This window comes from Monosiga brevicollis, genomic scaffold (assembly GCF_000002865.3).
Source record: "Monosiga brevicollis MX1 MONBRscaffold_10 genomic scaffold, whole genome shotgun sequence".
Lineage (NCBI taxonomy): Eukaryota > Choanoflagellata > Craspedida > Salpingoecidae > Monosiga > Monosiga brevicollis.
In genome coordinates, this window is record NW_001865047.1 from 500,924 (window position 1) to 516,872 (window position 15,949).

The 15,949-nt window shown below is 53.5% G+C and overlaps 6 protein-coding genes across 6 annotated transcripts; 2 read left to right on the forward strand and 4 right to left on the reverse strand.

Annotated features, from left to right (window-relative positions):
* Positions 1-163: 163 nt before the first annotated feature.
* Positions 164-1,237, reverse strand: MONBRDRAFT_37079 (uncharacterized protein; the record flags this gene model as incomplete). The annotated part of the gene is made up of 2 exons (XM_001745887.1): positions 1,019-1,237; positions 164-308 (listed from the first exon to the last, which is right to left on the reverse strand). Exons 1-2 carry the CDS (start codon positions 1,231-1,233, stop codon positions 164-166), a joined length of 360 nt encoding a protein of 119 aa, XP_001745939.1. The 5' UTR covers positions 1,234-1,237.
* Positions 1,238-2,089: 852 nt separating this feature from the next.
* Positions 2,090-4,373, forward strand: MONBRDRAFT_37080 (uncharacterized protein). The gene is made up of 6 exons (XM_001745752.1): positions 2,090-2,311; positions 3,039-3,109; positions 3,246-3,317; positions 3,464-3,658; positions 3,795-3,938; positions 4,020-4,373. The coding sequence occupies exons 2-6, from the start codon at positions 3,053-3,055 to the stop codon at positions 4,107-4,109; spliced, it is 558 nt and encodes a 185-aa protein (XP_001745804.1). The 5' UTR covers positions 2,090-2,311; positions 3,039-3,052; the 3' UTR covers positions 4,110-4,373.
* Positions 4,374-4,446: 73 nt separating this feature from the next.
* On the reverse strand, positions 4,447-9,785 carry MONBRDRAFT_32428 (uncharacterized protein; the record flags this gene model as incomplete). The annotated part of the gene is made up of 15 exons (XM_001745888.1): positions 4,447-4,780; positions 4,866-4,949; positions 5,077-5,160; positions 5,275-5,358; positions 5,448-5,531; positions 5,659-5,809; positions 5,899-7,102; positions 7,233-7,694; positions 7,769-7,858; positions 8,051-8,333; positions 8,504-8,577; positions 9,095-9,196; positions 9,364-9,498; positions 9,604-9,720; positions 9,747-9,785. 15 exons carry the CDS (start codon positions 9,783-9,785, stop codon positions 4,669-4,671), a joined length of 3,105 nt encoding a protein of 1,034 aa, XP_001745940.1. The 3' UTR covers positions 4,447-4,668.
* Positions 9,786-10,584: 799 nt separating this feature from the next.
* MONBRDRAFT_25451 (uncharacterized protein) lies at positions 10,585-12,012 on the forward strand (the record flags this gene model as incomplete). The annotated part of the gene is made up of 8 exons (XM_001745753.1): positions 10,585-10,747; positions 10,837-10,904; positions 11,019-11,103; positions 11,245-11,299; positions 11,449-11,483; positions 11,592-11,695; positions 11,772-11,840; positions 11,935-12,012. 8 exons carry the CDS (start codon positions 10,585-10,587, stop codon positions 12,010-12,012), a joined length of 657 nt encoding a protein of 218 aa, XP_001745805.1.
* A 331-nt stretch (positions 12,013-12,343) lies between these two features.
* On the reverse strand, positions 12,344-13,179 carry MONBRDRAFT_32429 (uncharacterized protein). Its single transcript, XM_001745889.1, has 3 exons — positions 12,996-13,179; positions 12,720-12,824; positions 12,344-12,615 (listed from the first exon to the last, which is right to left on the reverse strand). The coding sequence occupies exons 1-3, from the start codon at positions 13,155-13,157 to the stop codon at positions 12,592-12,594; spliced, it is 291 nt and encodes a 96-aa protein (XP_001745941.1). The 5' UTR covers positions 13,158-13,179; the 3' UTR covers positions 12,344-12,591.
* A 685-nt stretch (positions 13,180-13,864) lies between these two features.
* Positions 13,865-15,521, reverse strand: MONBRDRAFT_25453 (uncharacterized protein; the record flags this gene model as incomplete). The annotated part of the gene is made up of 10 exons (XM_001745890.1): positions 13,865-13,947; positions 14,035-14,085; positions 14,190-14,256; positions 14,399-14,457; positions 14,587-14,628; positions 14,780-14,852; positions 14,956-14,982; positions 15,084-15,135; positions 15,257-15,353; positions 15,488-15,521. The coding sequence occupies 10 exons, from the start codon at positions 15,519-15,521 to the stop codon at positions 13,865-13,867; spliced, it is 585 nt and encodes a 194-aa protein (XP_001745942.1).
* Positions 15,522-15,949: the final 428 nt, after the last annotated feature.

Here is a 15,949-nt window from a genome sequence, read left to right on the forward strand (position 1 = left end):
CGAATCCCCTATGTCTTTTTTCTTTGACTGGACGCGCCAGGCTAATGTCTGCGGGGCCGCAATGCGCGTGCCGTTCCACTTCACCGGGAAAACAAACAATCTGTGACTTGTGAATCCCCACTCCATAATGGGTTTCTCATTGGTTCCTTCCTGGTCCCACGATCTAGACAGGCTGTCGCACGCCACCGCTAAATGTAAGCTCGACCATTGTGTTCCCATTCCCTGGCGAAAATTGGAACCAAACGGAGCGCTGCACTGCTACAAGCAGCTTGAGTCTCGAGCCCTGCTCTGATACAAACGGCTTGAGTCTACAAAAAGAAAAGAGAAAACAAGAGTGAGTGTGGCACCATATGAACGAGATGTTTAAAAGAAAAAAGGGTAAAAAAAGTGAACCAGCAGAAATGCGACAAAAACAGGGCTGTCAAAAGGTCAGTCTTGTGATACAAGTCTCCTTCACGAAAAGTAGGTAGAACGAAAGTTATGATAAGAAAGTTAATCACTCCAAGACAGCTCAGAAGGTCGCACACTACCAGACACGTCCAGACAAGGAAAAATTGATACGCACCATGGCTGCAAAAGTGGGACGACCAGCTCCCACGAATAGGTCAGTCTGATGCTTCCTGATGTGTTGGCATCACGGGCAGTCTCATCGGAAAAGCAACTGGACCCCTCGAGGATAGCAGCACAAGCATCGGCAGGAGGACGCTTTACAAGGCGTCACACGGAATGAACCCGAACCAAACTCAAAGACTTTTTTTTGACTGCTGAGAAATGGGTCAAGGCGGCTCAATTTACACAGAGACTGATTTACAGGCCCTGAGTTTCACGGAGACGGCGGATGGTGCTGCGCGCAGTCGTGGCCGCAGCCGTGCTGTAGAATTGATAAATCCCAACAGGGCAAGAGAAAAGGGTGAGCCACAAGACATTCTTGAATGAAGTCAACCAGAGAACGCGGCCAAGCGAGATGCAGATGATGAATCATGATTGAGAGCTCAGAACGGTGTGGAGTGTAGCTGACCTGATGCTCCAAGCGCCACCGGCAACCGTCTTCTTGCAAGCCTTGCAGTTCCAGATGCCAACGGCGTTGCGCTTCATGGCAGTCTTACCGCAGAACATGCAAGTGTAGCGGGCGTGCTGGCTAATTTCGATCTTCTTGACCTGCTTCCTGAGGGAGGCACCGTAACGGGTACCGTACTTGCCGACAACGCCGACCTTCTTGGTGTGACGAGCCATCTGACGGTTTCGAGGCGCGCACCAACACGAGCAAACCAGAAATGAGCAAAATTAAGGCCTCGCGGTGAGCGTGGTGTGGTAGGCAGAGCCAGGCTAAACAACTCAAGGCTAAGGTGAAAGGGGTTTCATCAAAGGCCACCAAGAGTGTTTAACAGCAAAGAGTATGCACCACGGTTCCCGAGCGCCCCTTGCATGTCTTTCAAAAAGCACGCGCGAGGCATGTTCGCGAGCCAAGCAAGAGCGAAGCCTCGAGCTGGTCAAGCACCGGGTCACGTGGTGGCATCGCAGCAGCCCGAGGCCATGTCTGCCAAGGAACAAAGGTGGGCTCTCTTTCTTTCTTGTATCTGTTTGTCCTGATCGTGACGATACAGACTGTGCCCTTGTGGCGCTCTGGCTGCCGTTTGTGCGGGACGATGTGCGCCGCAGGCGAGACGAGACAGCAGGCAGCTCGAGTGAGGGCGCAAACCTTTAGGGTTGGAATCCCAATGAGAAAAGTGCTTGAAGGCAACTTTCCACGCTGGTAAGCAAGGTTTATTTGAAAGCCTGTTTTTCACCTGCAAACGATTCACAATTTCACAAAAGTGCACTCAAGTCTTGCCACAACTTTTTTCTCCCCCACCGCCGAGATATTTTCTGACAATTCCAGTTTTGTTGTGGCCGCCTCCTGCTACCAAGTGGCAATCGTCCGCCCCCTTGCCTGACAAACTAGAAGCAACTCTCTCTCTGTCTTTCCCTCTGTCTTTCTGTCTTTCTCTCTGTCTTTCTTCTCTGTCTTTCTTCTCTGACAATCTCTCCTCTCTCTCAAACTCTCTCTCTCTCTCTCTCTCTCTCTCTCTCTCTCTCTCAAACGCTCTCTCTCAAACTCTCTCTCTCTCTCTGTCAGTTGTCTCAAAGACAAAGACGGCAGTCACCTGGAGCAGCGACCTCTTCGGCGTCTCCTTGCTGCTGCTGCTGCTGCTGCTTGCTGTTGACCCGAGCTGAGCGCGTTCGACTGGATCACTGCGTGATAGCCCTGCTTTCCCTCGACGCTTCCGCGTGGGAGAGGTCCGTCCCACGCTCATCTTGTGACGTTTTTAAGGTTAGTCCGTGGAGTGACGTTGGCCGTGCTCTGCCCCGCCCACCACAAGAGGGTCAAGGCCTCGTTCCCTGTGTCTCGAGATCCTGCTGTTCTGGTGATGGACCACGCTTGACCTCCTAGCCTCGAGACCTCGAGACTTTGGGATTGCCATCCTCGCCCTGTTTCCACACACAGACACACAGACACACATACAATTCCCCCCCCCCTCCTGCGCGCCCCACCCACGGGCAACCCCACCCACCCTTCCAACATCGCTTCCATTGCTAGACCAGACCCGCTTCCATTAAAGTGCCGAAGCTGGCACTCCAAGCCCCGACTCACGCCCAAGCCATCATCCACCCGCCTCTGTGCTCGGGTTTCTGCTTCACCCCTTCACCGACTCTCATTTTATTTTCTTCCCATTGCTTGCCACCACCCCCACCACCACGACTCCACTTCAGACACTGATTGACGCCTCCATTCCTTCTTGACTTTTGTGTGTGTGCTCAGCGCACGTCTGCGCCTTTCTTTTTCTCTTTTTTTTTTTTTTTTTTTCCTGTTATTCTACGGGTGTTTCTGCTTGATTGCCGGCTGGCCCTTCCCGATCTCCCCCTTTCCCCCTCCTCCCCCCTCCTTCCTTCTTTCATATTTGGAACACGGACAATCTTTTTTCATCGACTTGGTGTCGCAAAGGTTCTCACTCATCTTGTCCCGTCGATCAACTTTGGATCACCCGGTCCACGCACAGACACACCATTCATCATGCGCGAGTACAAGATTGTCGTCTTGGGCAGCGGTGGTGTCGGCAAATCAGCCCTGGTGCGTAGCCCCAAACAACTGGCAGCATGCTTCTATGCGCCTTTGTCGCGCTGGCTCAGAAAAGGGGATCGGCTCCTTTTTCGTGCAACTTACAATGACCCTGCCTTACCTCGCCACCTATTCTACGAGCACACAGACCGTTCAGTTTGTGCAGGGCATCTTCGTTGAGAAGTATGATCCCACCATCGAAGACTCGTATCGCAATCAGGTTAGTCAACTTGCGCTCATGGGCTGAGATCTGCGTAAACCCCATCCACACATGCATTTTGATTCCCTTTTCTGTTTCCAATTTCCTTCGCCGCTGTATCGACCCGCTGCCTGCTCATTCATCCCCATGGGTCTGCGGCTGCTCAGGTCGAGGTCGATGGACAGCAATGTATGCTTGAAATCCTGGATACCGCTGGCACGGAACAGTTCACTGCCATGCGAGACCTGTACATGAAAAATGGCCAGGGCTTTGTTCTGGTCTACTCCATCACCGCTCAGAGTACCTTCAACGACCTTACAGACCTGCGGGAACAGATTCTTCGTGTCAAGGACACGGATGACGTATGTTTTTTAATTTTGACTCTTGATGGACACGGTCGATTTTTCCCACTCGGTGCTGCCCGCTACTTCCCTCGCGCGCAGACTCTGATCAATTGTTGGCTGTGGTCCGTCTTTCTTTCTCTCTCCCTTGCCTCAGGTGCCGCTTGTGCTCGTTGGCAACAAGTGCGATCTCGAAGATGAACGCGTTGTTGGTAAGGACAAGGGCCAGGGCTTAGCAAAGGTGTTCAACAACTGCACCTTCCTCGAGGCCTCGGCCAAGAACAAGATCAACGTCAAGGAGGTGAGTTTTCAAGTGGTTCATGTCTTGTTCGCCCTGGCAACCCCGTGCTCATAACCTGTGCGCTGACTCTTGCCTTTTTAGATCTTCTATGACCTGGTGCGACAGATTAACCGCAAGAATCCTGATGGCCCCAAGCGGACAAAATCCAAGTCGGGCTGTGTCCTTCTCTAGATTTGCTTTGTGATCAAGCACGAGCCTTCCCCCGGGGATATATCTCTTTGTCTCCAAAAGGCTCGGCCACCGCCTCAACTAATCGTGACTTTGTTGTTCTCAATTCTTTCCGCACCCCGTGCCTTCTCGTCTATAAGGGCTTCTTGATTTGTCGTTGTGGTTCTGATTGTCCCTCCTGTTGCCGTCCATCCTTTGGCCTCTCCTTCCATTTGCACTCAGCCCAGCCCACCGAAGCCCCGCTCAGACGGGATTCACGCTGGCTCTTTCTTATCTTGTGAAGCCTTCTCCGGAAGAATGCTAAATTGACCCACTTGCATGAACAAGGGACACCAGTTTTCATCATTCGCACATTTCTTGATGAGGGACGCAGACACACAGGGCAAGCTCACAAAAGGATCGCATATACCACACGCACATACACACACAAACAAGATGAAAAGTTGTACTAAACGCAATACATCATGCTGGCATCTGATGTCGACACACACGCATCGCATCGAGAGACCCGCCGCTACCACATCTCCCACACCTCCCCAAGCCTAAATCTTGGGCTAAGGCCTTAGCCCGCATAGGTAGGGTTGACCAATTCAACAGTACACGCAGCATTGGCCTTGCGCAGTCGCTTCAACTGCTTTTTGGCGTGCTGAGCTCGAATCTGGTTGTCATACAACCTAGTACAAAAGCAAAAGCAAACACCAGCCTCAGTGTGCCGCGGGCTTGCCCCATCCAAAGCAAAGACATCGACGACAAACTCACGCCAAGCCAGCCAGCGTCTTGTTGACGTGCAGGGCGTCCACGAAACGATCAAAGCCATCATCGCGGATCATGTTCTCGCGAAGGCTGCGCCGCGCAAGCAACACGGTGAATCGGGTCAGGTCTTACGGAGTCTGACCAGGCTCAACGGTCGTGCTGTGGTCAAGTACACGACGCACGGCGAAAACGCCATTGGCAAGCCAGCCAAACTCACCTCAGACCACGCAGGGTTCGGTTGGTACGCAAGCCTTCAGCCAACCAAGTTGCTCCTTCATTGCTAATGCGATTAGCACGCAAACTATTTGCCCCGTGTTGCACATACAAGTGAGCCAAGTCGGGAGGGGAGGGGCAAAACTGCGGCTGGGATACAATCAAATGAAAGGGCCTCCACATGAGAAGAGCAGACACGTACGAGAGCATTTGCAGCGTTTCGTTGCTCTGCAGCATGCGGGCCAGTCTGTCTGCCGCCTCGTTGTTTAGCTCGTTGTTGCGAATCCTAAACACACACACACACACACACCCCGAGACAATGAGCGAGGTGACACATGCCACCCAACCGATCGATGAGCCGTCTCTGAAACGCACTGAAGATGGGTTACGGAGCGGTTCTTCTTGAGCGCGTCCACGAGGCGAAGAACCTGGCTTGAAGCCAAATTGTTATCAAAGAGCCTACAACGTCCAAACGTCACAGTCTTGATTAACGGGGGCTCGTGGTGCAAGAGCGCAGGCTAGGCTCGGCTGGAATATTATATCTCGACACCGTGCCCAATGACCTGATGATGACACAAGAACCTACTTGAGCTGTTGAATGCGGCATGAACGAGACTCGAGGGCAAGGCATAGCTCGGTAAACTGGTGAGGGGAGAGGCGGCAATGGAAAAAGTTGACCTCGCGGTTGGACATGAGCAGATTCTGGAAGCTCGAAACGTCATCCGTGGCCGCATTACCTAGAACAATCATTCATCCGCGAGAGTTGAATACACCGGCACATGGGCACCTTCAACGTTCAGGCGGAACGAGGTCTGGAACGACTCACCGATTTTCACAGCAGGATCTTCCACAAAGGTGCCAGACGGGTCGGCCACGCTCCAAATACCTCGAATGTCTTGAGGGCGATCGGCCTGAGAAGAGATGTAGGCCGTGACATCGCGCGGACCAAACTGACGGGACACAACCCAGGCTTGCTTATCGGCCAGAAAGAAGAGGTACAGCTTGTTGACAATGGGCTTGGCATAGCCAGTTTGGGTGAATGTGTGCACGTAAACGGGCTTGTTATCAAAGAACTTGGTCATGTCCTCTTCGTAGCGGCCGTTGATAAAAGCAGCATGTCCTTGTCGCCCGTTGATGAAAACGACGTCTGAGTCGCGATCCGTGGAAGATTCGGCCGGCTGCCAAGACAAATTAGCGCTGGGGCGCTTAGCAGGACTGAGGGGCTCGATCACATCGACTTGAGTTTCCTGAATGACAGGCTGGGCCACCGGGGTAGGCTGCGGGGAGGGGGTGGGGCTGGCAGTGACGTCAGACACACTCGTGGGCGGTGTACGGGACTCCACAGATGCTGTCACCGCCACTGCGGTTGCCGCCGGCGTGGTCGTGGGTGTGGTGATGGGTACTTCATGAGTCTCGGGCGCAGGGGCCGCGGCGGGTGAGGCTGTCACCGCAGCGGGTTGCTCGACCACGACGGCCTGCGGGGCTGCAGCTGGAGCCGGGGCCTGCGAAGTGGTTTCGGAAGCAGGGTCTTTGGTGGTAGCAGCTTCGGCAGGAGCTGCGGCCACGACCTGTGGAGTCGTCACAGGAGCAGAATCGGCTTGGGTGGTCGACTCCACCACGGGCGTGACCGCTGGCTGCGAAGCAGCAGCCGAAGACTTTGGCGGCTCTGGCTCGGAGGCAGGTGCAGCCTTGTTTGTTGAGACGGCATGGGTTGCAGATGTTGCTGACGCGTTGGTGTCAGCTTGAGTCGCAGTCGGAGCAGCAGGTGAGGATGAACTGCTCTCTTGAGCAGGGGCAGCCGTTGACGTTGTTGATGTTGTTGTTGTTGCTGTTGGCGCCGGCTTGTTGTTTTCCAACTCAGACAAGATCCTTTGGGCATTGGCACGGCGGTTCTTGAGCGTTTGAAGTTGCGTGGTGGCTTGCTGCAACGCCTCATCCATGCCAGCCAGCGCCTCTCTTTGTGGATCGTTGACGGGCATGGTCAGCAGAACAGGCCAGCCCTGTACTGGCTGGTGAAATTGTGCAAAGAGCTGTCGAAATCATTGACCAAGGCAGTACATTTCCAGTCGGTTTGGGTAATTGCAACGGACGTCAGGTGCTCAATGAGCAAACGCGAATGAAGGAGGGCGAGAAGTTAGGCGCGACGGATGCGGAACAAACCTTGCCAACGTCGGTATGGTCACCGTACTTTTTTCCGTTGATCAGCCAGTGGCCACTGCCATCCTTTTCAAGTTTGTGATGGGTGGGACGTCCCTTGAAGACGATGCAAGCAATCAGGTCGTCGTAGCCCTCGCGGGTACGCACAAGGTAAGCACCGTCGACCTTGCCACGCATCATTTCCTCCACCTCTTCGCGGCTCATGGGCTTGATCCAAAGGAAAGGGGGTGCGTTGGGTGCAGCACCCTGAGCACGCAGCTCGCCTTCCATCTTGGCAACGTTCTGCTCATTCTGCTCAACTTGAGTGTTGAGGGTTTCGACGCGAGATTGCCACTTCTTGAGCTCCTCTGGATATTGCTCTGGCGTGATGTCCTTGATGTTAAAAGTGGCAGAACGGGTTGATCCGGAGCGCTGACGCATGGAGCCACTGCGGCCACGCACAGACGAGTTGCGACGAATGGAACCCTAGTGGCAAGCCGCGATCAGACAAAAAAAAAATGCCGCATTCTCCGTCGAGTCTCAAAAGACAGAGCACCAACCTTGCGAGCGGCAGGATGGCTCTCATCCTCGATGCCGTCGTGCAGCACAATGGGCCAGCCTTCAGCCGGCTCATGCAGGCGCTGAATGATCTGTGGATGAGCACGATTGATGAGTCATGGAGCAAAGAGGCACTCCTTTATGCATTTCGTGATCACGGCAAAAGCATCCTCGACATCACGGCTGTCATGGCCTTCACGACACACAACAATTTCACAGCTGAACAACAAGTCGGGATGGATGGTCTGCCTTGCCTTGAGGATGTTGGTATCGTTGACATATACACGCTTGTTGATCGTCCAGAGGCGATCTTCCGGACGCTGTTCGATGAGATGGTGTGTTGGCTTGCCTTTGTACATGACGGCCAGGACGTAGTCACGGCTACCCTCGGCTCGCTGCCGGATGAGAAACTGCCCATCGGTGGCATTATGTTTAGCCAAGAGAGCCTCGGCGTCCTGCCGGCTCATGGGGTTGTACACCCACTTTGGAGCCATGGTCTGAGTTGCGCTAGACCCACGCGGCAGTCCGAGTTTGAAGGCTCGCACGAAAAGAAACCCGGCGCACCACCTGCAGCCAAAGGCCACAAGCAAAATCGAGACACCATGAGCCCAGACGCAACACACAAAAACATACCGACCGACGCATTCTCCCCCTCCCTCTCGCCTTCTCCGCTACGAGACACGCGAGCTCTTGCTACCCCCATCATGACCATTGCAGCCGCCTGCCGTTCCACGAACCACCCGCCTCTCTCTCTCTTCTCTCTCTCTCTCTCTCTCTCTCTCTCTCTCTCTCTCTCTCGCTCTCCAACGCCCTCTTCCAACAACACGCCCACTTCTCTGTATCCTTACCGTCACTGCTTGGAAACTAGCAGCTCGACAAGGTACCTATGGCTTATGGCGTTCCCCTTTTGTTATCTTTCTCTCTGTTTGAAAACAATAGGTGCTACCACATGTTAGTGCAAGTGTGAAACGAAAACACCCTCCCAAAAGGCCCTCTCCTAGCAATTGGGGGTCTGCTCAAAGATGCAACCCGCAGAGAGGCCGCAGCGCAAATTTTAAGACATTGATGCGTTACAGCTGTTATGTTTGAAAATCACAGTGCACCGAATCCGATGACCATGTATCAGTCCCGTGGAAAATCGCATCGAACAAACTTTCGATACAACCACTCCTCTCACTCACAAATCCATGTCAACCACATGTCGACCACGGGCTGCTGGTGTGAAGGTCCGTGGTGGAGCGCGCGTCACAATGCATAAACAGATATGATTGAATGAGGGAGAAAAAGACTTTGCTCGTAAAATTGAAAAGGTCAATTTAAGCCTCAACCTTCTCAACCTTCTCGGCCTTCTTGGCCGCGGCCTTGCGCTGAGACACGATGACGCCAGCCATCTCGTCGCGTTTGCGGCGGGCACGGATGTGAGTGCCAAGCTAAACAGAACCCAGAGTAAAAACGATTGCACTGTAAGAACGACGATCTACATACAACAACACAGCACAGCACAGCACAGCACAGCACAGCACAGCACAGCATCCAACTTGGGGAGTGTGTGCGCGCGCTCTGATCAACCTGAGGCAATCCCCATCAGTCAACTTACGCGCTTCTTGCAGAACTTGAGGGCACGCTTATCGGCACCGATCCTCAGCAGTTCCATGCAGCGGCGCTCGTAGGGAGCGAAGCCAGCCACCTCCCGGACAACATCACGCACAAACTTGGTGCGCTTGCCGAGCTTCTGTTTCAAGGGGCACAAAAAGAAGCAGACATGAGTATAAAGCCACCCCACGAGTCATGAGGTAGCCAGGCCACCCTCGCCATCATGGATGTCGGAAAAACGTACGCCAATGCTCTTCTGGGGAGCCTGGCTCTTCTGGGTGTACTTGGTGACCTTGTGGCCCTTCTTGAGGCCGTAGGACAGGTTGCCCTTGGGCTCCTGGATGGGAAGATGACGGGTCATCTAGAAAGAGGACAACAAGAGCGCACCATATCGTTAATGAGTGAAATGATGCCAAGTTGTTTCATTGAATCTGTTGGCAAACAACAAAGCTCGAGAACACCACACAGCTCGGCACATGTGCACGGCGCGTCCAAGAGCGCACGCAAAACATGAAGGGCAGCGCGACAAGCATCCATTCATGGCTGTGCTGCTCTTGCTATGGAACGCTTGACTGCATGTATCATTGCTCAAGTCAACACACAAGCCCTTGACGCCGGATGGGACGCAAGCCATGCAGGCTCGGCAAAACATGACGAGCCAAAACTTGGACCAGCACCGTAGTCTCGGCGAGCCAAATGGCGCCGAGTGGCTTCCATTGGCAGCGCACTCCCAGCACAAACTCAACGCGCAACGTCGAACAACATGGAAAGCTGAACAGAACACGCTCACGCCCGCCAAAGCCTCGCGCTGCCCTCCACGTTGAGCCGACCGTCACGCCCGAAACACACACACAGCCTCCTCGATGAGCACGCAGCCTCACGACATACCTTCGCGTTCAAGAAGAGAGAGAAAAAAAGTGCTGGTTCACGGGCTCAAACCTGGATATCTGCCTGCTAAAAATAGATTCAAACATCTCCACATCCGCATCGGACAAGATAGATGTGGTGGTGTGGAGAAAAAAAAAGGCATCGCGAAATTGTCAGATGTCAGATAAAATCTTACTTTGCTCCAGCTTCTGAACGCTCGACTTGACGGCGGGAACGGATGGGGAAAGAGGTAGCCAAAGCTTCTCTTTTTTTTTTTTTTTTTGCCGTCTAGTGGTGTAGGTGGCGGTGCCAGTGTGCCAGTGTGCAAGTGTTATTTGCTGAACCAACGTATGCAGGGATGGAGTCCCTTGCCTATTTGATGAAGGTACCAAGACGACATGGTGCCAATAGCTTGAAATCGAATGACCGTCGCTTACACTCGCCATCTGGTGGTCAGGCACCCTCGCCTGAGTTTGTCGTGCAGTCGTTGCAGGCGGCCTACTCGTCGCGCTATGCTGCAGGTCAGCTGAGCCACGAGCTAGGCTTGCTATTTTACACACCAATGTCCGCCGCACTCAACACCAATGGGAATCCCGTTCTCCATCTTTAGATGACATGGCTGCGGTCACCGAACGTGCCGCCGAGGCACTGGAGATTACCCCCGATCAGGCCAAGCAGGTACACTCCTGTGCCTAGGTTGCATCCTTGACCCTTTGAGGGCCACCTGCGCACCCATTCACCTCTTCCCTTGGCCCTCGCCTCGCCCACTTTGTTTTTATGCTTCGATGCCAGCTATTTCGGAGCATGCGCGACTTGATCTCCACCGTCATCTACCGAAACTGTGCCGACGACGCTGCTGTGCGCAGCATCATGCCTGGTTCGAGCGCCAAGGCTCATATCTGCTGTTGCCACCATTGGCGCTTGGCTTAATTTGACTTTGTTTTTGTTTGTTTGTTTGTTTGTTTTTTGTACGCTTTTTGGGTTTGTTTTGAACCTCACTAGCTCATGGTTTCGATAGATACGGTGCCTGGCAAGCTCCAAGGTCTGCTGGCCAAGCTGATCCTACAGAATCTGTGCGTCTTGATCAGCACTCCCATGCACTCGGCCAATTGTTCAGTTTGCTCCTTATTTGCACCATCATGACGGCATGCCATGAGATCAAGCCTGTCGACGGGCCTTGTTGTTCGCTGACACGGCTCCTTCTCGTGTGCCTCTGCTCTAGGGGCCCCTGGCGCGAGCAGGCTGCTTTTCAGCAATGTATGTGCCGTCATCAACCGCTTCAAACTTCAATGCATGCAAGCCCACTCTCGTAGGCATCTGCACCGCGTCTCACTACACGCAATGCGCTGTCCTCTTTGACCATAGTATCTTTGCCGCGCCTGAAAGAATTCAATTGGGCGATCGACGTGAAAACCAGCTCAGACCAATTGGCGCGCATGGCGCTGCCCACTGCTGTGGTTCATCTCAAGGTAGGCAACCCTGCAAGATGTTTTGTGTGTCCTGCCCCGTGGTGTCTGCGCGCACATTCATGTGTTTGGCCAATAGGTGGAAGATTTGCCACAAACAACTAAGGAAATGCCTGCGCTGCGCGATGTGGCTTTTGAAATGAACAAGGTCGGTGGTACCCACTTGCTGCGGTGCATGGCAGTTGAAAAGACCTGAAAATCTGATTCGTCACACCCACGTGTTGTTTGCCTGGTGGGTGCAGGATACTCTGGAAACCATGCTTGATGGACTGGGCAAGATTCAAGAGCAGTTGGCCGCCATTGCCGGATCTAGCTCTTAAGTATGCGGCGGCCAGCGGTCCTCGAACCACCCAAATTCCATACCGCCCTCGCCATCCGGCCGACGTGTGCATGACGCTCATACCATCAGCGCGTTCTTACCCGTCCGCCAACTTGAATGTTTGGCAGCACGATTGCCACGTGCGCGAGACATTGCTTGCCCGCCAAGAGGAGGGAACTTGAATTCCTGGGGCGCAGTGCGCCCTGTTTTTGTACAGTGGTACCTTGAATTGATATTCAAATTTTATCTGAACTGACCATTGAGATCCATGTGAGCTACAGTTGGCACCACGCCAAGACGTGCAAGAAGACATAACCACCTCAAAAAAAAAAAAAAAAAAAACATGCAATTTGGGGTTCCAGCCCCGAGCTCGCAGTTCAAAATGCGTAGGCACCAAGAAAACCGATCCAGTTGGTTACTTGTCTCGGTCTTCGTCCATGGGTGTGCCTGCTTGTAGGGTCGCGAGCGCGTGTCTTGACCCAGCCGTGCCCTGAGCTCAGCTTAGGTCTGCTTTAGACATGATATACATGCCCCCGCCAACAAGTACCGTTGCAAATGACAAGGACGGCTAGCTGAGCCACTAGTTCTTGTCTCCTCCCGTCGCCTAGACAATGTGTCACATGAAAGTGAGTGCCACAGTGGCCCCTTCTTCTGTACCCCCCTTCTGTACCCCGCTTCCTGCATGACACCATCTTTGCAGACACGCACCTCCTTGCGAGTCGCGTCCTGCAGGAGCTGCTTATCGACATGCTCAGGGGGCAAGTGGATGTAGCGCACGACTGAACCACGGATAAAGCAATTTTTGACAGCCATCTAGTCGCGGGCGCCAAGACGGTCAGATAAAATCACGAATCATCGAATGGTTCGGGCCGTGTAGCATTCTTCAGTTCAGAGAGCCCGCACTTGTCAGCACCACGCCTGACCCATTCACTTGCACACAAGACTCAAAAGAGAGCAAAGAGCACTGCGCAAAGCGGCACGTACCATGTGTGGGTAGCGCTCAATGTCGGCGACCTGAATGCTGTCGAGTTTGATGTTGAGAAACTGATCCACCGACTTGAGGACGCCATTCAGCTGCAGGTCATTTTTCAGCTCGACCGTCACCTCCTTGCCGATGAGCGTTTTGAAGAAAGAGCTAAAAAGCATGGTACTGGTTGCGTCCCGTTTGGACCTTTGTTCCCCACCCCAAGCATCATCAACAACATCAGGAAGCAGCGAGCGAGCGCATCAAGCCGCATGAGGTTGAACAGTGTCTTGGACCAGCCCAGCTCGATCGATCCCAAATCAGTCAAACAGCATGTCAAGCAGCATCGCTCCGCAAAAGAGCATCCACGCAAACACATCCTATTCACTTTACCCAGCCTGCACCACCCCTTAAGCGCCTTTCACCCCTGTCCTGACTCGTCGCCCTCTGCCCCGCGCTGCCATCCACAACGTACCAGGGAGAAGCAAAAAGCAAGAGAAAAAATGACCTTGTTTCCAATTGTTGTTTTCAACAGCTTTTTTTTTTTTTCTTCTGTCTTCTGAATTGTCAAAATGGTGGTGGGCTGGTCACATAGGCAATAGATATCACACAGCAGTCCGTGGCAAGGTGGAGATGGATTGATAATGTCAAAAAGAAGACAGGGAGGCCAGGTAATGCGCGCGGGTGACGGGGTGACTCAAGCACCAGTGAGTGGACACGCTTGGAAAAAGCAACTTTCTATCAAACAAGAATGACCCGACATAAAGGACAAAGGCTACGAATCATCACAAACACGCGAATACACATCGAGGCACGCACGGACATGAACGACTAGGCTTTGGAAGGATGGCTGGGACCTCGACACACGACACATGATCTTCAAGACCTGTCAGCAACATCCTTTCTTCTCAGTGTTGTCAGACACTTGTGCTAGTTTGATGGCATCGGCTTGATCTGCTGCGGGGGTCAGGCCTGCGCCAAGGGCCAACAAGCAGGTGAGTTCATACCAGCTCAGAGTCGCCCAATTTCGCGAATATAGCAGGCATTTCTGCCACGCACGCTTGGAGGAGATGAGCTCGCGCACAACTGCCATAAATGCCTCGTTAATGCCTATTCAAGAGGGCGTAATGTTGTGAGGCTGATGCGCGATCATTTGATCCGGGGACAGTCGCATGTGCGGCCGAGCGCACTCAAGTCGGCATTTACAATCGCACCTGCACCCGTCTTGGCTGAGGTTTCAAAAAAGATGGCATTTGTCTGCTTGGCATATGAGCGCCCTTTCTGTACTCGCAAGCGACAACAAGATGGACGAGTGTGCAACGCAAAGTCGGCAATGAGAGACATCGACAAAAAAAAAGGGGGTGGGGGGGAGCCAACAGGTGCGCGAGGATGGCAAGGACGAGACGGGCCGGCACACACACACCTCAACAAGGTGAGCGTCGTCCTTGAGCAGATCCACTTTATTTGCACAAATGCACATGACTGCAGTTGAAAATTCATGAAGCCACGCTGTAAGTGAGCGACTTGGTCACCTCCCACTGGTCAGGTAGCATGCCAACACCGAAGCAAAAGCAGCCAAGACCAAACAGATGGCACAAGGCAGCTGCATACCCGTGCTTGTGTCCGTGTTGCGTTGCAGCTCAGCCATCCAGCCTATATTCCGAAAACATGTGTGACCGGAGATTCGAGTCGTGAGCAACGCACATGCAAGTATCTGGCTGACCCTTATGAGCGCCACAGCCAAGCCCATGAAGACCCCACGCGCCATGCTCGCTTTGGTAATTGGGAAGAGAGACCCACGAACCTTTGACCTCATCCAACGACTTTGGTGTTGTTACGTCATAAACAATCAATGCCGCGGAAGAACCGCGATAGTACTGCGATATGGTGAGCAAAATGGGAAAAGAGCCAAACGTTAAAAGCACAGAATCACTGGTACAAACCCTGATCGTGGCTGAGTCAGTTTTGAACCCCCCTTACCATGGGCGCCATGCTGCGGAAACGCTCCTGTAGCAGGTCAATCACACGGCAGGGCCAGATGGTGGGAGATATCGTGTGAGGGGAGCGAAAGAAGGGGAATTGGACACAGGCGAGCATGTCACACTAACCTGGCCTGCGGTATCCCAAAGCTGTAGCTTGACGCGGCAACCATCCACAGTCCTTGACACACAAAACAAGACCAGGTAGCACCAGACGTGCCAAGCATGAGCTCCTGTGCGCAAAGGGTGCCATGCCCGTACAATTGTGCGATGGTCTGTAGTCGGGCTGCCTCGGGACGCACAGTTTATGAGTGAAAAAAGAGGCACCAATGGTAGAGGAGACGGCATCCTCGAACGCATCGTCGACATAGCGCAGAACCAGCGAGGTTTTGCCGACGCCTACGCAAAAGTCGAAATGGGTTGATGAAAGGAGAGGAAGAAAGAAAAAAAGCAAAGATACGTCAAAGGACACCCGAGTGCGAGTGCACGAGTTCGTTTCGCTGCACAGCTACACTCTTGAGGGCAATCCGTACTTTGGGCGCCGAGCAACACAATTTTGGCCTCCATGACCGAGGATGCCAAGCGCTGGCTGGGCGAAAAACCGCGCGGGCGAAAGTTCACGACCCGCCAAAGGGGGCTGTGGTTCGGGTTTGGAAGCACCGACGGGCGCACCTACACAAAAGCCCAATACCCGAACCGTACACAAGGCGCACGAAAAAGTGCGGCTGCCTGATCTCCGGTAGCTGCGCCCTCTCCAGCTCGCCGCGCTGTCTTTCAGCCAACCAACTAGTCCAATGAAGCCAGTACAGTGCCTACGAACGAAGTCATCCACAAACATATCAGCACATGCCCAGACCCCAGACCTCAAGCGCCGTGACCCAGCCCATCATGCCACCACCACTACACGCCCCCGGCCCCTGCCCTCTTGCTGACCTCCCCCTCATCAACTTTTGCTTCCCGCGACGTCGTCGCGCTCTCTCTCTCTCTCTCTCTCT

Coding starts and splice junctions, on each gene's coding strand:
- MONBRDRAFT_37080 (XM_001745752.1), top strand. CDS start 3,053: ATGCGCGAGTACAAGATTGTCGTCTTGGGCAGCGGTGGTGTCGGCAAA. Junction 3,110..3,245: donor GTGTCGGCAAATCAGCCCTG/GTGCGTAGCCCC, acceptor ACGAGCACACAG/ACCGTTCAGTTTGTGCAGGG. Junction 3,318..3,463: donor AAGACTCGTATCGCAATCAG/GTTAGTCAACTT, acceptor GCGGCTGCTCAG/GTCGAGGTCGATGGACAGCA.
- MONBRDRAFT_32429 (XM_001745889.1), bottom strand. CDS start 13,157: ATGCTTTTTAGCTCTTTCTTCAAAACGCTCATCGGCAAGGAGGTGACG. Junction 12,825..12,995: donor TTGAGCGCTACCCACACATG/GTACGTGCCGCT, acceptor GCCCGCGACTAG/ATGGCTGTCAAAAATTGCTT. Junction 12,616..12,719: donor AGGACGCGACTCGCAAGGAG/GTGCGTGTCTGC, acceptor CACATTGTCTAG/GCGACGGGAGGAGACAAGAA.